The 26,304-nt window shown below is 42.7% G+C and overlaps 1 protein-coding gene across 12 annotated transcripts in view; it reads left to right on the plus strand.

The window, feature by feature from the left end:
• The first annotated feature begins 14,109 nt into the window (after positions 1–14,109).
• The window catches only part of HERC1 (HECT and RLD domain containing E3 ubiquitin protein ligase family member 1), a 116,587-nt gene continuing 104,392 nt past the window's right edge, over positions 14,110–26,304 (plus strand). For 9 of the 12 annotated variants that reach the window (XM_078621734.1, XM_078621801.1, XM_078621771.1 and 6 more), the window contains exons 1-6: positions 14,110–14,349; positions 15,746–15,837; positions 20,274–20,455; positions 21,041–21,437; positions 21,888–22,354; positions 22,455–22,550. In XM_078621734.1, coding sequence (XP_078477860.1) covers positions 20,297–20,455; positions 21,041–21,437; positions 21,888–22,354; positions 22,455–22,550 — 1,119 coding nt within the window. In that variant the 5' untranslated portion in view covers positions 14,110–14,349; positions 15,746–15,837; positions 20,274–20,296. The remainder of the gene's footprint in view (positions 14,350–15,745; positions 15,838–20,273; positions 20,456–21,040; positions 21,438–21,887; positions 22,355–22,454; positions 22,551–26,304) is intronic. The other 3 variants (XM_078621742.1, XM_078621751.1, XM_078621757.1) reach the window with 3 other exon arrangements.

The raw sequence follows: 26,304 nt of genomic DNA on the forward strand, positions 1-26,304 counted from the left end.
CACAACAGATGTAGTGAACACGGCAGAGATGTAGTGAACACGGCAGAGATGTAGTGAACACGACAGAGATGTGGTGAACACGGCAGAGATGTGGTGAACACGACAGAGATGTGGTGAACACGGCAGAGATGTAGTGAACACGACAGAGATGTAGAGATGATAGTGAACACGACAGAGATATAGTGAACACGACAGAGATGTAGAGATGATAGTGAACACGGCAGATATGTAGTGAACACAGCAGATGTAGTGAACACGGCAGAGATGTGGTGAACACGGCAGAGATGTGGTGAACACGACAGAGATGTGGTGAACACGGCAGAGATGTGGTGAACACGGCAGAGATGTAGTGAACACGACAGAGATATAGTGAACACGACAGAGATGTAGTGAACACGGTAGAACTATAAGCGAGTGAATAGCAGCAGCGACGAGGCCTCTCGCTGCCTCTGCTCTGCCGCTGCCGGGCTGCAGATTCAGCCGAGTCAGGCACCACTGCCAATATGCACAACAACAACAATAAACGTGCTGCGTTTCATCTCTGTGTTAATAAGCCTCCCGCACTAGGCCTCGCGAAGCCTGCCGCACTAGGCCTCGCGCCGTGCTTTTCGTGCACAAATAAGGCGATTAAATGTATCTCGTCTCTGTGTTAATAAATGTTTCTTGTCTCTGTGTTAAAAAAACGTGCTGCGTTTCAGTAAAGTATTTTTTTTTTAAAACGTGCTGCGTTTCAGTAAAGTAATTTTGAAGCGAAGTTTAAAGTTTTGCCGTGATGCGCCGGAAGCGACGGCCATCTTGTTTAATTCACAGATCGCAGGGGGAGCGGGCGGCCATCTTGTCGGACAGGGTCATGCCAAGTGTTTGCAGTAGGGGGCGATGTTGATACACGGACGGACGGACGGACACATTAATCTATTGGTGGTCTGGTCCACTTCGTTCCTACCAGTACCAGTATAACCCTCCATCACCCGACATAGACAATCAAATTAATTTGTCACGTGGGCAAACATGGCAAGTGATTTGGTTTTTCAGCACAAGGTTGGACTACAACTATGTTGTAGCATGTGAAACTTGATATGAACAGTGCAGTAAAGCAGTACAGGGCGGGCCGGCTACCGTGGCATGGCAAGGATGTGATTAAGACTAAACATCATGGCAAGTTATAAAAAAAAGAAATCCATATTACTTACTGTTATAGAATCTCTACATATTACTGTGATTAATTATTCACGGGACAGTGACACATTTAACGGGTAAGCTCTTTAAACATAATCCTGCACTGTAGTGGGTTTTGTGTATGGCTCTCGTGAGAGGTGATACTGGACCGCAATGTATTTTAAACTTGTGCTTCCATCATCGCAACTTGTCAACAAGAATGGTTTTGGAGCCGCATGCTGCAACTCGAGACCTGCATTCTCCAAACACACGCGTTATCTCAGTGTCCCGGGGTAAACACCTTTCTTCCTCCGCCCTACAACCCCGTTCACAGCCACACGTGAATTTGCCAAATCAGCTATCCGTCTCGTGCGTCGAACTTATTCCGCACCGCACGCAGGCAACCGCGCAAATCGGAGGTGCGAGATGATTGCACAGCGCGGAATTCTATCCGGAGTGACGTATTTAGGTCGGACAAATGTGTCTGTGTTTTTTGTATGTTTTAGCTAGGAACGTATATTTAGTAATATCTGGCGCAAACTAAGGTTGAGAAAGCAAGTTAGGATCTATTATGTCAATGGAGCAGCACGTCTGATTTCAAATTAACTAAAAAGCAATAGGGATCTCTTCCCTTTGATTCACCTTCGTGGTGTTTATAGCACATTACATGCACGCCGTCGAATTTACTGACTGTGTGGAACAACTCCACAACGTATGAACACAACACTAGGGGCACTAATGATATAATCGCGGGGCTTACGAGTGCAGCACACAGCACGATACAACCACCAAAAGCTCCAATTATATCTCTCCCCAGTTGCGGTTACAGCACCGCCACTTTGAGATACGATTTCCCCCCCCCCCATGCCCACCCGTTGTTGACTGGCCGGGAGGCGAATACCATGCACCTCACTGCTCACACATCTACACGGCCAGGGCCACGCTATTCGTGCTTGCTCTTGTGCTTGGGCTGTCCTGGGACGTGCTCTGCCCAAGGGCACAGCTGGCCCCGAAACGAACAGAACCAGGAGGTGTGTGTGTGTGCACCTTTTGCACCTGTGGGGTGTGGCGCCCCCTTCTCCAACACCTAATCTAGTAAAGTTCTAACCAACCACATGCTCTACGCACCTTACGTTTAATAGAGCCATGCCCCCCCACCACCACCTACCCCACCGTTCAATAATCCCTATGAAGTCGTCTTGCCCAATTCCGCTCAACAAGCAGAATCAATCACGTTCCTTCTACGTATTCCCTGCTCGTCTCTTCTTAACATCTTAGCGAACCAGCCTGCAGGCAACCATATATACAGCAATACCCCGATCTACGTCTCCACGTTTTACGTCGTTTCGCAAATACGTCGTCACGTTATTAACACCACGACCTAATTTGCGTCGCCTCAACCCCCACACTTAACGTCGCTGACAGAAGCCATCATCTCTCGTATCCGTCGCCTCGGCCTTCGCCTCCACCTTGCCCAGTAAACCGCTTTAGACTATGAGATCTCTTTTACCAGTGGCAAAATATAGTAGTAGGTTTTTACCCTTTTAAACTGGTACAAAACTGACACCTTTATTCAAGGCATCATGTTTGCAATAACCACAACACAAGTAGTCAAAAAAGCAAACAAAAAGAAGCAACTCTGATAATGATAGTGCATATTATTATCATTATCAGAGTTGCTTCTTTTTGTTTGCTTTTTTGACTACTTGTGTTGTGGTTATTGCAAACATGATGCCTTGAATAAAGGTGTCAGTTTTGTACCAGTTTAAAGGGTAAAAACCTACTACTAAACCGCTTTAGATTTACGTTGTTTCGATATTCGTCGTCGCACTTTCAGGAACGCATCCCCGACGTAAACCGGTGTATTACTGTAACAACACCGGTGCGTCGAGCACAATCATCTTACACCACGCATGCCATGCCATGTGTCAAGAACAATATCTCAGTGGATTAAATAGCTCCGGTGCCATTGAATACGTCCACAGTCTCATAAGTCAAATGGGCCAGGTGGCCCCCTGAACAGGGGCGCAGCGACCTATTAACAAACGGGGGTAAGCAGGGCACGACCGTGGGCCGCCTTTCTTTCTCCCCACTCACTTCACTTTGACTGAAATAGCTACGGATGTTTAAAACCCGCATACAATATGTAGGCTATAATCTTGATTTGAAGCTTTCGTGACTGCAGGAATCCATACTCTTTGGTTATTTCGGTAAAGTCACGTAGGTATAAAATAAATAAATTTATTGTGATTTATTTTATTTTATACCTACGTGACTTTACCGAAAGAACCAAAGAGTATGTAGGCTACAAGTACAGGGTGCTTTATTTTTCTTTTACACTTCTGAGAATTTGCAACAATAACCACGAGAAATGTCCCTCCGGGCTCTGCAGACCACCTGGAGAAGATTCCAGGCATGTGTTGACAATGATGGCGAATAAGTGGAGATGCTTTGACTTTTAGAAGCTATTAACATACGTTTGTTATCATGGTGCAGTGTATTATCCGGTCTTTTCCATTAAAAACGACAGTCCCATTGAAGTGTTAAAACATTTGAAGCACCCTCTATATATTATTTTAGTTGCGCCGTGTATTGCGTTTAGAGGAAGACAGCCTCACAGTGACAGTATTAATTAAACGATTTAAAGGTACAATACTCGCAATTAAGTTACTACGCGTCTTGCGTCCATGCCGGCCCTTCGGTCGAGGATGTCCTCAAAGAGAGTGGATCGCGCTACGCTATGCTCCATTGACATGATAGCCAGATGCGTTAATCGGGGTTGGTCCATGGTAAACCGCAGATAACTTTTAATGAAAACTTTATTTTTTGAATAAAATTTCCTAACATGTTTTATTTGAGAATAGGGGTTCCCCCTTTTATCGGGCAACTAAACATGTTAAGTTGTTAAAACACCAAATGGAATCCGTTTTCTTTGACAAGAAAAATATTTATTTTACAAGCGAGCAGGGCAGAGGTCGCAAACGGGTTTTGATTCCTTACCCGTCCCCGGCCGCACCAGGGTCGCAAATGGGTACCCGTTCCCGGCCGGGTACGGGTACCCGTTCCGTACCCGTACCCTACCCGAAATGAGTGACAAACGGTGACTCACCAGTGACTCACGGCCTACCCGTACCCGGCCGCACCAGGGTCGCAAACGTAAATGTGAGCCATCAGCAGCAGCCGGCCCTGCTGCAGAGGTCGCAACCGGGTACCCGATACCCGTACCCGGCCGGGTACCGGTAGCCGGGTATCGGGTAGGGTACGGGTATCGGGTACCCGGTTGCGACCTCTGGAGCAGGGCCGGCTGCTGCTGATGGCTCACATTTACGGTGGGCGCCGCAGGTGGAAAGGCTTGGGCAGCCCCAGCACGGACGATGATGTTTACACGACATGCATAGCGCGTGTCAGGCAATAAACATGGTACAAGTTTTGGAAACGAAGACTTGTGCAACGGTCATGACACATTTTTTTGACTTGCCGTTAGTGGGCAAAACACCAGCAGCACAAGGTTACTAACTGGGACATGTATAATGAACAGTTAAGAACATGGTACAATGGCATTTTTCAGTTCGCGTTTGACTACATGTTATACGTACACTCTAGTTTTATAAGTATTACGATTCACAGTGTATTTTGGGTTAGATAGTGTAGGTATAATGTCAATTGTTTTACTATAACCCTCCATCACTCAACAGAGCCAATGAAATAAAGATCTTCACTTGGGCAAAAAAATATGCCAACATTTGTTTTTCAGCAAAACCGAAATGTTGAAAAGCAAGCGAAATGTTGACAATTTTGCAATGACGAATTCGCTGGAGATGAATTACATCCAGCAGCATCGGGTGTTGTGGCAAAAGCTCCAGCTCTCCTTGAGCACAATGAAAAAAAAATAGCGGTGAGAGGCGAATCTGAGAAGCGATTCGGGGCGACGTGAGCGCCTGGAGTTTGGTGGGGCAATTGTGACGCTCAGTGTGAACGAACACGTGCGCGTTGGCAACTACAGGCACGGCGCATCACTGTGATTTATATCGTAATAATAACATTATAACAACGTATAAATGTTTATATTCTTGGTTCTTTCGGTAAAGTCACGTAGAAGGAAAATAATAAAATAATAAAAAATATTAAAACAATACAATTCTCACGATGTTTCGACTGCAACACAAGCAATCATCATCAGGTGCTGTGGATGTCACACCTGATGATGATTGCTTGTGTTGCAGTCCAAACGTCGTGAGAATTTTATTGTTTTAATATTTTTTATTATTTTATTATTTCCCTTCTACGTGACTTTTGTTATCTAGATATAATGCTGCACATCATACCAAATCCAGTACAACGCTGTGATTGCAGTAGAAGACTTTACGTAATTACATTTGACCAACAATGGCACACACTCATGCAGTATTACTGTCACGTTTGTTGAAGTACGCAGATGTTTCTTGTCTGCTACTGTATGCTGAGCCATTGCTCAAAGTGAACGTCCATTGCCCTTGGTAACCCTTTTGCTGATGTGTGCACAGAACCTTAAGTGCATGTTGCCAGGATTAGCCCAGCTTACTGTCCAGCTAAATTTACAATTCACCATCGTTGAAGCAGAAGTTAACTTTTTTTATACTGTACATAAAGAGACGTAACTACAGTGACGTTGGTGAAATTAAAAAAACGGTATAATACTGCATATACTGTCGTATGATTGTTAAGAGTGCTGTATTACAGGTCAGACTATTTTTTAAAAACATAACGGTTACATGAAACAATGTTTGTACAAGCATACTATAATGTAAACATCTTTAAAGTAGCAATATAACATTTCTCGAAACTGCCCTTCAAATAACCTATCAAATACTTAACGTGCTCGTTTGGATTATCTGAAATCCTCAATTTGACTTTCAAAATGTGACTTTACCCATGTAAAAATGTGTGTATGGTCGATACACTTTCTTGAGAGCATTTATCATTGCCTTTGTTTAAAATCTGTAATGCTCTCATCGTCGTCGTCCTCGTTAATTGTCTCCCTAAGACTACCTGAATTAGTTGGTAGACATCTTTGCATGCCTACCTTCCCAACTTCTATCCCCATCACTCTGAAGTATTGTAATCTCTTAATCATGACCTCTACGATTATGTATTTCCACCTTTTCGTTGGCCTGTCTCCTGGTCTTCTTTGTTCCATCTCGAACTGAACGAACATGTCGGAGATCAGTTTTCCTCCATGTTCATGTGACCGTACCACTTCAATATTGCAAGTCCTCTGATCGTGTCTGATCTGTCCCGCACCCTACCCAGTGCCATTTTCTTCACCGTGCGGAGACAGACCTCTAATGTGCGTATACAATATATAGAACTGTATTGTTTTGTTTCAGTTTACTTTTCTAGATCTAAAGTACAGTAGTCCCATTAAAATTATGTCAAGCTGGAAATATATTTTGAGTATTATCACAGACACGTCAAGGACAAACGATATACTGTATTGTCTTCTTGGTTGTAATAACACTACATTCCTGTGTGATGCTTTTACATTCTTCATGGTGCAATGACAGCCATTCATAATGTAACACATCCATAAATGATATGGTCATGGGTAATGGTGGTGGTGTTGTGGTTCAGAGGTGCTGTAGTGGGTGGCGGTGGTGCATGCCTGTAATCCAGCACTGAGGAGGCAGCAACGGTTGGTGGATCACACAAATGTTATGAAACTCCCGTCCCATGGGCCTCGAGGTGCATTACCCTGGCTCGCCAGGAGCAGCAAAAATGTGGACGCCACCTGTTCCATCTGTATGGGATAGAATGTTGCTCCCTCGCATGTGTGGGTTTTCTCCGAGTGGTGTGGGTTTTTGTCGTCAATTTCTGCGCTAACACCTTTGTGTATATTTAGGACCGCTGAGTTTGGGTAATTGTTGATCGCGCCAGCTCACCGCCTGCCCGCCTTCCCACTTGTCTGTGGTTCCTCTTCGCGCCTCTGAGCCACTCTCTCTCTCTTTATCCTTATCTTCGTAAGTGAGCGAATACTGTGTGCGGTTCAAGTTGAAATTATTTTAAAGTGGTAGAGAGAAAGAGAGCAAAGAATAGGTTGAGAGGCGGAGTTAAACAAGTGGTTAAAGTGAGGGTAAGGGGGATATGGGAGAATGGTAGATTCCATTAGATTCAGAAAAGTTCCTGAATGAGGGTGGAGGTAGGAGAGTGGCAGGAATTGTCACAGAGACAGTGTAATGGTTGAGTAAGGACAGGGAAGGTTCTTGAAGAAAGGTAGAGTCAGCAAATACATCTAACAGAGACAGGATAAATTGGGGCTGGGCTCTGGGTCACATTGTTGAAGACAACCAGGATGTTTGTCCTAGTTGAGCAGTTTAAAGGCTGCCTGCCAGGTAGTAATGATGTATCAGACGAGATATGCAAGCTAGATGAAGTGAGTGTATAGATTAGCAAAGGTGTGCCTGCTAGATGACCCATGGAGAAAGGTCGTCTCAGTTTAAGTGTGTGTGTGTGAGGAGATAACGGGTTTAGGGTACAGCCAAATAAGTATACATGTGTTAAATGTATGTGGGTAAGGTTATTTAATTGAAAATGCATTTTGTATTATGTTTTGTAACTTTATGGTAATAAAGATGTCCCTTTTAAGTTTAGTGTCGACCTCAGTCACAACATACGCACACATTTTGCAGATAATTTATTTACAAAGTATGGTACACTCCTGTAGATACAGAAAGAATACTGTACTGATTTAACATAATTAACTTTTGAACACATACAGTACGTTACATATATGTTCTGTGCATGTACAGAATTGTGAAACTTACGGAGACATATGTGTACAATGTTCACTGCTCATACGATTAATCAGTAAGAACAGCATGCAGGACTAAAATAATGTATAACATAGTGGTAAATTTTAATTTGAATATGCATGTGGTTAAACATGTGAATAGCAATGACAATACTGTACATATCTTGTAAAGTAAATCTAGAAATTACCATAATTCATAGTTCCTAATGTTAAATACCATACTGCACTCATTGATACGGGTTTGAAGGACAGTCAGTCTTCTATTGTGTCATCTCAAACGTAGGGTGTGAAAGAAGTTCAACATATATAGTAGAGGGCACTGCTGACCAATCACACTAGTGTGGAAAGAATGGTAATGAGTCACTGCCATTAGAGCTCTAAGTGAAAACATTGACTGCATTACAAGGTTTTAAAACACTGTTTGGCCATCCCATCAAATGCTTTTCAAGGATAAGCCTGTTTGGTATCTGTAACCCCCACATTAAGTACATACACTATCGCATTACTAACAGGTCAAGCGAGGGCAAAGGCTTTTGTGGAGAATGAACAACAAAATACAACTGGATATTGAACATAATGCGCCTGAGCCAGCGTCTGTGTCGAGTTGGAGTCAAGATATTATGATCATCATCGTCGTACGCTTGTCTTGCATAGCCAAACCGTCTCTGGGGCCCCCAGAGATCACTGTCATGTCCAGTTAGGGGGCACTCGTCGACGGAGCGCGACATCGTCTGTCTCTGACCACAACCACAGAGTGGTTTGTGGTCACGTTGGCCCCAGGTGTAGAGGTTGGTAGACCGTGGCACGGCAGCTTGAAGCCAGGAAGACGACGAACGGTGGTGGAGTCGGCGCTGAGAGTGGTTCTTAATGTCTTGTGTGGACCATTCATCACGCCACCTTGATCCCAGGGGCGAATCCCAGTGTGGCTTGTTTGTCCACCCGGGTTGTCTCGATGATAATCGAGCCCCGTGGAGGTTTGAATGTGTCCGTGTGTAAAGGGAGACGTGCATTTGTAACAATCTTCTCCGTCATCTTGGCTGTTGCCTCCTCACGACGAATGCCAAGGGGAAGCGATGTTGCTCAGCGCCGGCAGCCAGGGCGGTGGGGTGGGTCGTAGCTTCGTCCCTGTGACGATCATCGTGGTTGAATAACGTTGGACATCAACCAGCTTTGTGTGCGACGACCCAGCACCATATTGGTGTCGCTATTCAATCCGCACGTTACTCGGTGATTGAATAGCGGAGTGCGATAGCAGCTGTGCGAAACGACTGCCCGCCACCTGCACCCCAGGTTGAGTTTTTTGAGGTTGTTCCTCATCCTGACGTTGGCTGCCATCTTCTTCAAGTGATTGTGGAACGTCAAGAGACCTGTTCTGGCATGCATGCCAGCATTCAGGGCATTCTCAAGCTCTGAATGTGCATGGCTGTGTGCCGCAGCAAATGTCATCGGTTATATTTTAACATTCGTGACTGGGTGGGTGGCAAGTGGGTGGTGTAAAGGTGGACCACAGTCGACATAGGCACAAAGCCTGTTGGTGTGCCGTTAACTTGCCGTTTCCATGTGCTTCCTCTGTCGCTGTTAAGTGGTGTCAACTGCCCACCGTGGCAAGATAGGAAACATTGGATCAGCATTCTCATTGCGCTCCCTATCAGAACCCGATCCAGCCGAGCATTCAGAAAATCTCGGTCACTTGCCAAACCGATAACCCTGGTGGAGTGCCACTAGAATTTCGAGCTATTGGGCTGGCACTACAAGTTCTTCAACTCAACATTTTCTGATGGCTGCCAAGCACAGCCTTTACAGCGGCATTAATTTCACTCTCAATTTGATTCCTTGCCATGATTTGGGGTCATGATTTGATTCCAGAGTAGATTTGTTTTCTTTTGTTCTGTCTGCACTGCCCACCTCTGTTGTGTCTCATCTTCTTTTTACTACAATATCTCATTTGTAATGTCTCATCCATCCATTACCATCAGCCATGCTCTATCAACTGCTAGATTGGGATTTACCAAGTAATTACTATCTCTAAAGATGACCATGATGCAACAATCTTGTTCTTGCACGCAAACTTATTTCATGGTTCTACACTGTAATTTGTCTGAACTACTGACCTTCATCCCTTCGAATAATACTATATCATGCCCAGACCAACTTAATTTCTTAACGAGCAATACGATGTTCTATGATTTGTGTTTGTTTATTTATCCACGCATTTTTAGTTGTCAGTGTAATTCCAAACATGCACAGTCCTTTGTTCTTTGTGCACTTTTTAATTCGCATAAAAGAAAAAAACTTCAAACTTGCATATGGTAAATGGAACACAAATGATTATTTTGGGTACGATTTGATGGCTGTTTCTTGAACATGAAAATAAAATACAATCATCGAATTGTTACATGCCTTTTGAAAACCATCTGTCAAATCCCACAAGCAAAATATGGAGTGAAATTAGCATATTAAAATAAAAGTCCACTGAAAACGAAGTTTAAAAAACTACCTCATCAGCTGTGGCACACACATGTAATCCAGTGCTTCAGAGATACAGTATTGTTAAATCCACGTACAGATTTGTTAAACTTTCACACCCTCTGCACTGCGTGGTCAGACGGCATAAAAGGTTAATGGGCCCATCTATGCAGACCTTTTTAGTGTTATCCCACATATAAAAACACTTGTAAGCTATGAATTGGCCATGCACCTCAAGGTATGACCCTCCTGAAAAATATTCCCGTTAATTATAACCCAATCAGAGCTAATTGAGACCATAAACTTCCCTTTTTGGAAGATCTGGGTTTAATGGTAACATTGTACTAGAGGTATAGAAAACAGCAAATCCCAACACAATACACAAAATAGCAATAGCAATATTTACATGATTTATAGCCATTTGTCAATCCACTGCCAGATGAAGCCCTCACACCATGCCTTGTCAGTCATGGGGGTTGTTTGACCATACTTCACACTGGTCAGTGAGCGTTGGTGAATTGGTGGGGTTAGGCGGCTGTATTATGAAATAGCTATTAAATAATAAACATCAATGAATGTAACAAAATACAAAACATATCATTGAATATAAAATATGATATAAATATAAAAATAAAATTTATTAGAAAATCAGTGCTTAATTTCAGCCGGAGCAGTCCGGAACACTGTTTCAGGTATTATTTTGGCACACCACATCCATTCCTTCTTAGTTTGTACTTAAACATTTATAAATACCTAATCATACGATTTTAGGGATAAAGGATACACCAGTATGGATAATGGGTAAGAGTATCTGTTACTTTACTGCAGTGGTAGTTCCTTACGCCAAACTTTACAAAAAATATTAAGTTAGAAATGACGTCCTGATTATGTATATTTCCAAAATACAGAAACCTTGAACGTCTCAAAAGCTGTCCTGGATGAAAATGAAATGGGTATTTGATCCTTATGGCGGTACCCCAGGGTACCAAATAATATTAAATGTCCGAGATAATGAAATATTTTATTTCTGGGACACTATTTTTTTCCCACGGGTGTACTGAACTCCGCGACTGGTGTGCCAATCAATCCGACATCGGCGCCACTCCGCGATGTCGAAACGCAGCGAGGACGATTGCGCTGAAACCCTGAACGCTCGCACGCACCACAGTGCATCGTGTACAGCTCGTCGAGATGAGCCGATTGATGCATCGCCGACCATCAACAGACTAAATAAGTAATATTAAAAAAACAACTTTTTTTTAAAACACGCTTTAATGATTCTTAGTTTATTCGGTAAAGTCACGTAGAAGGGAAGTAATAAAATAATAAAAATAAAACATAATAAAATTAAACAATTCTCACGACGTTTCGGCCACAACGCAAGCAGCCGTCCTCAGGTGAAGGACGGTTGCATGCGTTGTGGCCGAAACGTCGTGAGAATTGTTTAATTTTATTATGTTTTATTTTTATTATTTTATTACTTCCCTTCTACGTGACTTTACCGAAAAAACCAAGAAGATGAATCCCTGCAGTCACGAAAGCTTTAAATCGAAATTTACGCTTTAATGAAATGTACCGTACGAATAATGAAAGAACTCCACGATTCCAGGAAGTGGCCCCGAAGCTTGCCATAAGGTAAGGGGCCTTGGTGATTTACAGCCAACGTCAGTTTAGCGGGTACAATTAGACCCAAGCCGAAACATAACATATAAAATAATGTATACATTTTGTTTTATATTTAATGATAGAAGATAGTATTTTCATCTGTATGACATAAGTATACCAAGTTTGCAGTCGATACCACATTGGGACGTGGGTAAAAATGTAGTTACAATATTTGAGGATACAACAACCGACATAGTGAGTTAAAAATAAAAAAGCATATCATAATAAAAAGCGTGCAATAATAAAATAATGAAAAGCGTGCAATAATTAAAAAAAAGCGTGTAACAATAATAAAAATGACTGCATCACGGACATTATGCGAGAGCCGGGGTACTAATATCGGCATAAGGTTCATTTGTAATACACTTCACTGTACAATTGTGCAATGGAAGCATTTCTCGAGGCTCAATTTTTTTTTTTCACGAAGCCCCTGCATTGTAATGTTTTGGCAATTCCCTTCACAAGAGTTTTGGATGTCGGAGAAAACACAAGTAGCTGGAGAAACCCAAATACCGGACTGTATCCACACAAATGGGTTAGAGAACCTACTTGCTGCACTGCTATCTCCAGGCTACCTTCAAAGTTCAACCCCGACGGGTTTGGTAGTTGCATATATCCGCGATTGGCACTCATTTAAACACATTCCTGCGGAGGGAGCTGGTAAGTAACGTTGGGTTGCTCGGTCATTGGCCAGGATCAACGGTGGCGTGGTGTATTCCGCAAATATGCCCGACTGTGATGGCGGGGACAAGCCGTCGTGAGTAGGTTAAACGTTGAGTTTTATAAGGGCACCACGGGGTGACCAGCCCCTCCCCACCCAGCCCCACCCCTCCCACCCCCCACCCAGCCCCACCCTCCCCACCCCCACCCAGCCCCACCCTCCCCTCCCCACCCAGCCCCACCTCCCCACCCAGCCCCTCCCTCCCCACCCAGCCCTCCCTGCACGACGGACATAATAATCCCCTGTGGGCTGGTGTAACCAGGAGGTTCCTACCAGTAATAGTTTGTTTTATGTAACTGACTTCTAAATTATAGTTAGTGCGACTGTTCCTTAGAAAACACCCTCCCCACACCTACTTGGCAGGGACTCTCCCTACATTCAGTTGTATTTTTAGTTGCCAAAGGCCTTATTTGAAATCGCGCCGTGTCTCTTTGTAAATGTAAGTGTGATTAATTAGCATGATGGTGAGAATATAAATGAGGGCGAAGACGGAAAGAGAGATGATAGTGGAGGGCTGGGGTGAGGATTATGATGGTGGAGATAGTTGGTGGTGGAAAGGGCAATTTTGACGAGAGCGAAGATGACGAATACGGCACAATGAGAGTAACGTATTGGGATGTTTATAATTACGACACCAAATTATGATGAAGTTCATCAACGTGATCACGATCATGACCCCATTGCCCTACGAATTCCTGCGGAGGGAGCTGGTAGGAACGTTGGGTTGCTCGGTCAATGGCCAGGGTCAAGGGCGGCGTGGTGTATTCCGCAAATATGCGTGAGTAGGTTAAACGTTGAGTTTTATAAGGGCATCACGGGGTGACCAGCCCCTCCCCACCCAGCCCCACCCCTCCCACCGCCCACCCAGCCCCACCCTCCCGACCCAGCCCCTCCCCACCCTCCCACTCCCCACCCTGCCCCTCCCCACCCAGCCCCTCCCCACCCAGCCCCACCCTCCTCACCCAGCCCCTCCCCACCCAGCCCTCCCCACCCTCCCCACCCAGCCCCACCCTCCCAACCCAACCCCTCCCCACCCAGCCCCTCCCCACCCTCCCCACGCAGCCCCTCCCAGCCCCACCCTCCTCACCCAGCCCCTCCCCAGCCCCACCCTCCCCACCCAGCCCCTCCCTGCACGACGGACACAACAATCCCCTTGTGGGCTTGTGTAAACAGTGGGGTTCCTACCAGTCTAAATATTCTGATGATTCAGAATTTTGTGCAAGTCACGACCCTGGCCCGAGCAGCAGCATCAGCAGCCCCCAGTAGGGGGCGATCAGTGCACCAGCCCCGCCCCCCTCGGTCCCCTCGACAAAACCACAGAAACTTCCACTGGTCACAAACGCCTCCCAGGCAGAAATCGTCTCTCTATCCGCCTATAACTTCCACGTAAGCGGCGCCCCGAGGATATTTTCGTTGCGAGAAGCCGGCGTTTGGTGGTGGTTGTTGTTGGTGGTGGTGCTGCTGCTGCGACTGCGGCTGCAGGGAATGGTTTGAGGCAGAGAATCTCGCTCCGTCTCCCGTTAGCGAGGGCCTGTCCCTCTGTCTGGTCGTCAAGGTGAGCAAACAACACACGGCTGTGGTGGTGGTGATGGTGGTGGTTGTTGTTGTGGTGGTGGTGTCCGCCAGCGAGGCTGTTGTGATGTTGTTAATCGGATTTGTGGCTTGCGTTAGGGGGGAGGTTGACGGGGAAGGGAATGGCCTCGGGCTTGCACGGGGCTCTGCCGCGGGACGCGCGCTGTCACCGGTAGGAGCCACCAGGATAGAGACGGGGGCTGAGTCTGGGCCTAGCCCGTGTCGTTATCGGGATACCTTTCTCAGGCTGCAAACAATTGCTTACACAGGCGTGACATATCAAGCATTGCCAGCACCGTGTACGTATATAATCGGGCTCGTGAGAAATGATTGTTTTCGTGCTTGCTCGTATCATGCAATTTAGCTACGTGTTAGAATGACGGCACGACCGAGGCGGTGCAGCTTACACGAGGCTTGATGATATCGTCCTTAATCTTGTCTTTGCTTGCTTTAAACTACAATCCAGTGCTGTCATTGCGATTTCAATGTGCGCCTCACCTCGGGTGCCGACTCACGCGAGGCACCAAACACACGAGGCAAAAAAGAGACATCTTGAACGTGGTTGGTAGCTGTGCCTCGTCCGTACCGTCGGGAGGGACACGGTACAAACATAACAAATAATACGGAGGCGAAGGTGCGAACGAGACGAACATCACAGACTACCACACACACAGACATGGGCAGTTTATTAACGAGAGAGGAACAGCAACCGAGGCCGTAGGGGTATAATATTGGGCGGTACCAACGAGATGTAGACGATAGGCAAATATACTTGTTTCTTACAGCGCAAACGAGACGGTACAAAGACGGCGTAAAATAATCGATATTTTGAACGGTATCGGCAGCCCAAGTAATCTAATCAATAGGGTGAATACTTACACGCCCAGGCAGTGGGGAACGCTGTTGTGCAGTGCGAAAGGGGGGCTTCTAATATATCGTCTGCTTGTGCAAATTGTGATGCGTTTGTGTAATGAATGATACATTTTGGAGAATGGATGTCAATCTGGGTTGTGGTATATCCCATCGTATAACTGCTATCTAAATACGATCATTGCAGTGCCTCCTTTGTAGGTTACTCTTGCAGAGATACCAGCACGGGTACCGGTCTAGTCGATTTAAAAAAAATATGCTATGCCAATGAGCTTGGTTTTAATGTCAGAATACTCTTAATTAACGCAGTGTATTCCATTTATAGACGTGCGCTGTTGAAGGTGCTTAAAGCACGTGTGCTGTGTAAGTGAAATGCAATCGTTATTTTAAGAGACCAGGCCATTTTGAAAACGACACCCTTCATGAAACTGCTGTGTGCCCTGTGAACATACTCTATGATAAATAGATTTTAATGATTTTTACTGATTACTTTACTTTGAATTTTTCAGAAATCATGGATTGCAAATTTGTATGACTGCCAATAATGACTTCACAGCTGACATTTGAAACCTGAAACGACAATTGAAACATCACAAAAATAGTAGGTTTATCTTTTGTGCGTTTTAACTATTGTTTTTAATTCCCTAATGTGCTTTTGAAATTGGTAGTTCAGGAAATTTGTATTTAGTATTAGAATCTATTCAATATTGCTGTTTGAATTCTGCTGCTCCACTGACATTCAGGTGAGGTGAACTGCTATGGTATTTTAGTATTATGATTACTATGCCTAGAGGGATGGGAACTATTTTATATGACGTGCTACTGTTGAGCATTGATTCAAAGACAACACTTTATGTAAATGATGAAAAAGTGTGCAGGTAGGTAAACAACATAGGATATTTAACAACACAAAGGTGTGCTCACAAACAGCAAGAAGGACACATCTGTTCCTGCCTTGCATGTCATGTGACCACATTGCATGCCAAATACTCTTGGCCATAACTAAGCCACCAGCTCGAAAAAGCTAAATGTTTGGTCATGTATAGGTAACATTTTAAACTATTTTTGAGGTTGTAGCTTGATAATATGGCCCCAAGAAACCGCTCCGATTTAACATTTTTAATCACATAGACCGCAGTGACCCAAATAAGTCAGCTGTGTACCTTTTTAACATCTTTTATAAAGACTGTAAACCTTACATAAGTAATGTTCTAGGAATTTCTCTATACATCATGGGCTGCCAGTTCTACGCTCATGTGGTCTATGACAAACAGTGTCATCTTACAGAACTTGATTAAGGAAGCTTGGCAGCTAACTGGAAAACTAAAGGCCTCAGGAGGACTATTACTTGCTGTCTTGCTAAAGTGTAGCCAAAAGGCAATAACATAAACCACTGAAGCACTTTTCTCCAATGTCATTTGAGGAAATTGTTAATTAAAATATAAAGTGAAACCCACACAGTGTGAAACATATTACTTATTTGACCTGAGAATATTGGGCTGAAATGTGCTTGTACAGCCTCGTTTAAAAACACCTCAAACATATTTTTCAACTTATTTTGTTCAACCTGGTAATATCAATGTAAAACAGGACTTAATTTATTGATTTCTCTTCATCACCAATCAGTCGATCAGACTGCTTTAAATTGTATTGAAGTATTTTTCTTTTCATGTATTAAACCACAACATATTCCCGTTGTAGCTGCAAGATCTGATAAAAGATTTAAATCGTTGGCAAGGTCTGGTGGCCTCGACAGCTTTAGACCTGATTACCTCTTAAACGTGATCTTTTGATGTATTATATACTTTTTTGTAACTATGTGAATGTGATATTTTCAAGTGAATAAATGTTGTAAATAGTTTTAGAAGTAAAAGCTATTGAGCCCGTGTTTTTTGCACATGTTACCCAATCAAAAATATCTGGTGGTGACAAAATAGGGTGTTTTTAACGAGTCTTCATAATTATGTGACCTATGCCAATGTATTGTTTTTAAAAGATGCATAGCTAATGATATGTGATGCTGTTGCCAGTGCAGTATTTTTTTCCAGTTTGTTTTACTGATGTCAAATGCCTCATGATAAGATAATACAGTTGAAGATCCTCCAGATTTTTTGTTGTTGATTTGTCCACTTAGGCCGGGTATAAAGAAAAGTTAAATATATCGAAGCATAAAATTGCAATTGGACAATTATATGAATTGTGGAAATGTTTATAATTGGTAGAATGGCTGCATTGAGACGAATAACGGTTACTTTCATTTAGGAATGTGGCTGATAAGAGACAACACGTGAGATTACTTTTATAATTTTTTGTAAAATGTTTGTACCAAATAGGTATTCACGAAGTGCAAATTAGACTTACGTGTTATTGAATAGCTCTACCCACACTTAAGACTGACCAGTGATAATTTCTTAATTCGTACAAGCAACATTGCTTGTATTCACTTGATGTTTTCACAAACTTGCTTCTGTCCAATATACAGTCATTCTACCCATTTGCAAACATTCCCATGATTCATATTACAATCATCATCCTGCATTTTTATCCTTCAATTAATTTAACTTGTATTTACAACCTCTGAGGGTAAAAAAAATAACAACTCCGTGCTCTTCTAAGGTGCAGATGTGCAAGGGCACCACTATCTGATCACAATACATCTACCATAGAGTGGCAAAATCCGGAAAAATAATATATTAAATTTGTTTACCATTGTTATGCATCATTCACTGCACAGTTTCTAAATTGTAAGTCATCAATATGCCAAGTAAATAAGTTTACAATGTAATATTTTAAAGCGGAAAAATGATTAGGCAAAATAAATATTGCAAAATGTCTTTTTTTTTTTTAAGAATATTAGAGAAATTAAGAGTTGCCTTCATATAATGTAGAAGGAGCAACTGGCTGGCTGGGCTACCTGAGCCGAGGCAGCACTAGGTTGTTCCAATCCATCTTTTGGGTAAACAATAAAATACCACTGAATAATATTTTTCTATTACAGTACTGTAATAAATTCATGCGAACACAACACCTTTTTCATGACCTGGCCATGATCCTCTCCTTTCTCGCAACTCGTGCAGTCTCTTAAAGCCAACTGTCTCACAAAGAGCCCGCCATCGCGTCGTCACATCACAGTACACCATAACATATTTGTGGAATTGTGGAACAAGAAATGGGGGGAGAAAATATTTGAATCTGAAGCATGAGCCATGCCCCTAGGACAATTACAGTTACAGTGGCTGAATTAATTGTTTTGAGCATGTGTGGAAGCTTCCATCATAGCAATGATCACATCCTCAATTAAATAGTTTTTGCAAACCAACTCTTCAGGCAGAGTATGTACAAGAAACATTGGATTCACTGGCACTCTCAAATATGTTTTTTGTCTATTAACTGGAATGTACATGATAACCCGTTTTAAGTGTTGTCTTATAAATTAACCAGCTATTGAAAGTTTTACAAACAGCACATTGTAAAACTTTTTTTTATATTCTTGTTAAATTTCCATTGCCAGTTTTCGAAACTGACAAAAGTTATGGTGCTATGGGAATTCTGTTTAGCATTCTTTTTTTAAGCCGAGTGTGCAAGAGTTGAACAATGCATTGCTTTATTCCAGAGCATGTTTGGTGCACTAAGCAAACTCCATTTTATACAGTCATATCCATTCAGAGAAGTCAAACATTGAATGTACCCTGATTAAGAATGTGATTGTATAACTGGTAGAGACATTGCTTGCATAACTGCACAGTTGTATATGAAAAACATTCTAGTAAAATGTATTGTATTTATTCTAGCAGTGGTGCCCTGAATATAATTTATTGCTTTCTAGTAGATGAGCAAAAATCTAAATAAATGGGTCCCACTTGAAGCCAAATAGTAAACACCTTAGTCTATACATCTTGACTTACAGCCTTCGTGACGGCAGGAATTCATATTCTTTGGGTCTTTCGGCCAAGCCACGTAGATAGAAAATAATAATAATATCACGACGTTTCGATCGCAACACAAGCAATCGTCATCAGGTGAGCTGCTGAGGCAGGAAAAATATATGGCGGTAGAGCTGCTAAGGCAGGATGTTATAAATGTTTGAGATGGGTGCAAGCCCAAGGGTAAATGGGCAGGGCTAGAGATTAAATTTGCATGTAAATGTAAGATCATGCAAATTTACATACACATTTCTTACATTGACATGCTAATCTCTCAATGCAATGGCCACCCCCACAGCTTCATTGTCGTGGGTATGGCTCAGTTCTCCGATATTACATTTACATGCAAATTTCATCTTTAGCTCCGCCCATTTACCCTTGGGCTACACCCATCTCAAACCTTTATAACATCCTGCCTTAGATTTCGATTTAAAGCTTTCGTGACTGCAGGGATTCATATTCTTGGTTCTGCTTGCGTTGTGGCCGAAACGTCGTGAGAATTTGATTATGTTTTATTTTCATTATTTTATTATTTCCCTTCTACGTGACTTTACCGAAAGAACCAAGAATATGAATCCTGCCTTAGATCCCCCGCCATATATTTTTACTGTCTTAGCAGCTCTCCCGCTATATTTTGTCACCTGACGACGATTGCTATATACGTGGCTTTACCTTATTGTATATGAAGTTGCTGCTGAGCACATGGTAGCAGAAACTTATTTAGTCAGGTATTTAATGTGTTTTTTCCCCAACACGTTTCAAATGCCAGGCTGCAATACAATCTATGCAGTCTTCATCAGACATTCCGAGTATCCTAACATTGCCCTGCCTGCCATTTTAAAGGTACACTATACCACTTTAGTTGGTGCTAGGATTATTAATTATTCTAATTAATGGTGGCTATAATTCATGGTGGTAATATAAGGACATCATGGCTGTGTGCTTTGAGTTGAAAGCAAGTGCCCTCTAAGTACAGATCGTGATTTTTCTATTGTCTTTCATCTTGTAGCAAACTGAGGGTTGATGTTTGCATTTTACTTCTGTACTGGATAATTTGAGCAAAAGACTGCGGCCTAAGGATTGTTTTATTTTGACCCTGTTGTACTCCAATTAGCAGCATTTTTCAGTGAAGATAAGATGGCGAATGTAATTCCTCCCGTGAAGCTGAAGTGGCTGGAACATCTCAATGGCTCTTGGGTACTTGAAGACAGCGAGTCCATCACCACACGAGAAGGGGCATCTGCCCTTTATGACCGACTCTTAGCTAATAAGGAAGTTGTTGCGCTACCACAACAGGTATTGTACCTTTTGGACGTTTCTCTAGAGAAAAGTGACTAATATTAAGCAATTATACGACACAATTTTTAAGAGTATTGTACCGAGTTTTGTCTCTGTTGGAAGGAGTCCGATGTACACTTCTCGTTCTAACTAAACCAGCAGCATTTTTCAAGTTCATTATAGCTCTCTAGGTCATTTAGGTTAGAATATAATGGCACAAGTTTAAATTTGTCTTCTTATTTTTATGTATTCGTGTGTCATGATTAATTGTCTAAGGCAATGAGGTTAGCGAATGGCTATGGCTGACATCAGTGACGAGTGATATCTGAATCAGTTCTCAGTACCCTCCACCAGCCTGTGCTGTCCAGCGTGATGAAGTATGTTGACGCAATCTCTATGGATGACAATGCATAGGGGGGGTGTTAATCAGGCAGTGGATTGAGAAAGCTGTAAAGTATATTTTTATTCAATTATAATCACAATCTTCCATTCGTATCTTCCATATTTCCATTTAAGTATTTTAGTTTTTGCAACTAGGGTATCCCCTTGCTTGTTTATCACCAAATGTTGAATACAATTAATATGATGGTGGTGGTGCTGCAGGTGATGAGGCTGAAAGGCCCCCAACTGCCAGACTTTGAGCGGGAGTCGCTGTCAAGTGAAGAGCAGGAACACTACCTGGGAGCACTGCTTGCCAGCCAACTGGCCCTCGCCAAGACTGTATGCTCAGACTCGCCCTTCGCCGCCACCCTGCGGCAGCGCCTCCTCGTACTGCAACGCATCTTCTATGCACTCGCCAGCAAGTACCATGACCGGGGACGTGCCCGCCAGCAACAAGCGTCTGCTCCAGAGGGTGGCTCAGGCCCCGGTGATGCAGGGAGTGCAAGCGAGAGGCAACGATCGGGAACCGATGCGCTCATCGAGATGGGAGTGAAGACGGGCCTCAGTCTGCTGTTTGCGTTGCTGCGTCAGAGTTGGCACTTGCCTTCCCAGGCACCAGGTTATGATTTTTCCATTTCATAAAACATTTTGGAGTAAACAGCATTATTTTTAAGGTGTGTTTTTTAGTCTGGCAAAAACTCATAAACATTTGAAATGCATGCATTGTTGTAAGATTGAAAACTACGTGGCTTATTTTATTTCCTATACCACATTTTTTTCAAACAGCTTCCTGTTACCCTTCGACAGTAGGAATCCAGAAGGAACATTGAAAGATCACATCACATTTTTCTCAAATGCACTAACATGTGCAATCAACTTACTGCATACCAATCTTATTATAAACAGTGGAATCTGTCTTAACGATATTTTTACAAAATGGAGTCCATTTTAGTGCATCATTGTGACCATGAAATTGAGTTTGTAGGTATGTTTATCATTAAACTTTGACCATAGAGTTGATTAAAATATTTGTCTAATTGTACGCATTGTTGACCTCTCTTTTTCACAGTCGCACTGCCAGGTCCAAACCCAAGTTTGTGCAATGATGTGCTAAGCACAGCAGTCGAGGTACTAGGGTCTCTACCACCCCTCTCCCTGGCCAATGAGAGCAAGCTCCCACCTATGGGGCTGGATTGCCTGGCTCAGGTGACTGCCTTTCTCAAGGGAGTTACAATGGCATCGTCGGGCGCTGACGTGCTTGGCCGCCGCCTGGCCTGTGAACTGCTGTTGGGGCTGGCAGCCCAACGGGGCTCCCTGCGCTATCTACTCGAGTGGATTGAGATGGCCTTGGCAGCCTCTGGAGGGAAAGTACCTGATGTTGACTCAACTATGGCTGCCACCACAACAGCTGCTACCACTTCCACAACTGCAGCTTCCATAGTCTCCTTGGAGCCTGCACATCAATCGATGAGTCTGGAGGGCATGATTGGATACGACTGCTTCATGAGTGTGCTCACACAAATGAGGCGCTCCATGGTGAGATTTGACTGCACAGTTAACCGGATTTGACAACATTGTTTAAAAGTTATTGTTGGAAAGCTAATGCCCTTGATTGCATTTGTGTGTGTGTGTTCAGGGTACGTCCTCTGAGCACAACCAGTGGAGAGAGCCCAAACGAACACCTGATGGCCTCTGCTGTCTCTACCAGGCTGCAATGTGTTTGTTTGAGGAGGTAAGAAACATTTCCCGGTCACTAAGCTCACTTGGCAGTGATACTTTTTCCAGTACAGCATCCACATTTAATTTGAAGAGATCTGGTCTTTTTTAGGAAAACATTGCAAAGAATAAATAGTGCGGTGATTTATTAAAAGGTTTAGATTACCAGACACTTGTATATGGAAGAAAATACAATAATTACCTTTTTGTATGCCTCCTTATGTACTTGTGCTATACATTATACATTGTGTTTATGTGCGTATAACTTTTCAATTTACTGTGGAGCCTACTGAGAAATGTCACTCCAATTCGCCTATCTACCCCTGTCAACTCTCGTAAATATTTATATTTGCATCCCAGCTCAAGACACGTGTGAATTGGCATGAATGGAATTTGAGCAATATTAAAGTAATGGTCTGAAAAACTGAGACAATAATTGAAAATAAATAATTTTCTATGTCATGTAACTCTGCTCCTGCCAGGTGTGAAGGGTATGGGGTTTTCCCATTGTGGAACCTTGACAATTATAGGTCTTGCATAGTATGACTTTGAGTAAGTCTCTGACTTGATTCGAATGTGACTTAAGCTTTCGTGACTGCAGGAATTGATATTCTTGGGACTTTCGGTAAAGTCACGTAGATAGGTTCAAAGAAAATAATAAAAAATAACAGAAAACTACGACGTTTCGATCGCGTGTGTTGTATGGGCTTAGCAGGTTCTTTATTTTATTAAAAAAAACATTTGACAAATCTTTATTTCGATTTAACTATGACAACGTTGTGGATTGGCTAATCTCAGCATTTTGCATGCAGGAAGCAGTGGCTGTAGTTGATTTCAGAGATTTAATCAAATATATATTTCATATGAAGAGTGTTGCCATTAGCATGCATGAGGAATTAAATGCTTTACAAATGTAAGACAGATTTTTCCACCAGAAATATGTTTTGTTACATTAAGATCATTTGTTAAACATATACCAAAGAACCACTAATTGTACTTCATTCGCAGCAGTACAAACAAGGATATGTGATGGCTGAAGCGATCACGTGTGATATTTTTGCCTTGGTATATTTTGATTCCCCTTGGAATTTTTTCCCCACCTCATAATGGATAATTCAGCTCCTACAATGCTGTTTTTAACGGAGATAATTTTCATGACAAACTGCAACATGAGCACAAATATAAAGGCTGAACATAAATAGTTTGCCTACAGGGTTTCTCGAGCATTAAAGTGATTTCTTTGACATAATTTGGTGTCTGCAAAGGTAGAAATCACGTGATCGGCAGGTATTTCCCTGTTTATAAATGTGTCTAAATACGTTTTTAAGTATGTCACCCATGCCCTTCGGCAGCCTATTTGTTTTATGTCTTGTTAAATAGATCTTGTGACAATAGATGTTGATATTGCAGCCAAAACCCTGGAACTGGGCTACTATGTAAAATGGGTCATTGCCATAAAGACCTTATCATGTTACTCCTCTTCAGCAAATATTGTCTGTTTTGTCACTCGGAGCTTTGAAAGTGAAGTGCTGTGTCCAAACAAGATTTATTTTACAATTAAACAAGGTTCTGTTTCACCAACTAAAAATAAAATGTTAGTTTCGTCCATTAGCCTACGTGCATTCCAAATCGTTTGCAGTACAGCAATCCCTCGTCAACTGCGGGGTTAGGTTCCTGGAGAAGGCCGAGGTAGGCATATCCGCAGTTGCTAACGTACAGGGCCTATGGGAAATAGGGGTTAGGGGGGAACCACGACCGCGGTCAGACTCGTAATAGCTTAATTACGTTGCCTGTTTCTGCACTAAACACGAATAAAATATAGTACATTACACAATAACATAAAACACAAACGTTATATTAGCTTTAAATCCATGATTATGACAACGATGATGAAGATGGTGGGGGAAGGGGTCGTTAGGAGGAGGGGCTCAGGCCCCCACCCTCCCTCTATTCCTCTGGGTCATCGGTGACAAATGAGGAGACAGGCGCAGTGGCACTGCTGGCTGGATCGGTGGTGGTCGTTATTTTCTTTAAAAAGGTTAGGATGTGTGGCTGCTGCATTTTTTTCGTCAGTCCCAGTACACCTCCCTGTGGCATGGGTGGCGCGGAGAACTGCGGCCCCGCGACATTTAAATTTGTGTTGCGGACCTGTGGTTGCCTGTGGATGCTCAAAATTTCTAGGCCGCGTTTTGTAAATTGGTATACAGATAATGCACCGTATGTACCGGTACATGAATTACGCGGTTGGTGAGGGGTTGCTGTATTTAATAAAGTAGGCTAACGTTGGATGAGGTCTGACCGGAGTCCCATTTGCAGAGCACGGCCTGTTCAAGAAATTCTGCCTCATTGCCTGATATCATTGGCAAGGGACCTCCATAAATTCCAATGTTGTACATCAAAATTATACCAAATAAATTACACACTGATAGTGGATTGTGTGTAATAAAATAAATGGACAAGGATATGTTTTACCATGGAGTTCATGAATATATATCCGATATTGGGAAATTTTGGCAGCATTTGTTCAATAAGCTACCCTGATAGTGACTAGATGTGTCGTAAGCACACGGCATCTGCATATATTTAAAACATCAACATTTCTTTAAAAAAGGCATTGTGGTCCTTCTTAGGTTACCGTCAAAATGTGAGCAAATGTTTGGCTTACAGGCATTAGTGCTCATGATAGACAACTGTGGACCCAGTTTCATCCTTATTAGGACTCCTCAGCACATTCGTTACCAATGCTCACTGCTGCAAAAACTGCCTCTGGTAACCATATTTGTGGAGTCTCCAATTCCACATTATGGGGCACATTAGCTTGGCTAATGCAAAACACTGTGTGAAGAGCACACAGCCTCTACATGTGAACACTACTAGCATTTCTGCAAGAAGTGCATTGTGATCCTCTTGTCTGAGATTGCCATCAAAATGCATTTGAGCAAATCTAACTGATTGATAGGCAGCAAGTGAGTCTTTGGGGTGAAATATATTTTAATACCTTCATAAGTAATGTATTTTTGTCAGAATTATGTTATTTATTCCTTTAAATCTTGTAGCGAATTGATGTTTAGAACTTATCTTTAAATGCATTGAATAGTGTTCTTATACAGTGCCATGTGAATGTCATTCCATTAATAACTTGGCAAAGAGGTTGTTGCTATGTCTGAATCTGAACAGTGTTGGTTGTCATCCAGCCAGAAAGTGTCAGGTGTCTGAAACTGGAATAATATTTAATTTAAAATGTAACACCTAAAATGTTTTTGTTGGTATGACTGCCATCATATGACAAGAGGTTGATGCTGTACAGGAGACCCTTGAATATCACGATATTCAAAACTTAAGCCTTACCTAAATAATTGGGTTGGGTACATGGCTACCAAAAATGGAAGCATCACAATTTAAATAAGTACTGTACTGTATGCCAAATCAACAACAACAAAAAATATTTGAACTAAACATGTTAAAACCCGATACAAAATACGTTCCTAGACAATAAATATAAATACTGAACTTACCGATGCAGATTATGTAAAGTGGGTGTGTATGTGTTTGTACGCGAGTGGGGAACGGTAGTGCTATGGTTAGCGTGCTGTGCTACGATCCCGGCAACCCGAGTTAGATTCCTGCTCAATCCCAACACATGTGACGATTATCTGAATTGGTCCTGGGCCTCCCCTAGATTGACTCGGCCTCAAATGAATACTTGGTGCGATGTGTAAACTTCGCCACTGGGGAAAAAAAGGCAGCTGGGCGTGGTGCTGGCCACCCAC

Source organism: Lampetra planeri, chromosome 3 (assembly GCF_965212315.1).
Source record: "Lampetra planeri chromosome 3, kcLamPlan1.2.h2, whole genome shotgun sequence".
Classification (NCBI taxonomy): Eukaryota; Metazoa; Chordata; class Hyperoartia; order Petromyzontiformes; family Petromyzontidae; genus Lampetra; species Lampetra planeri.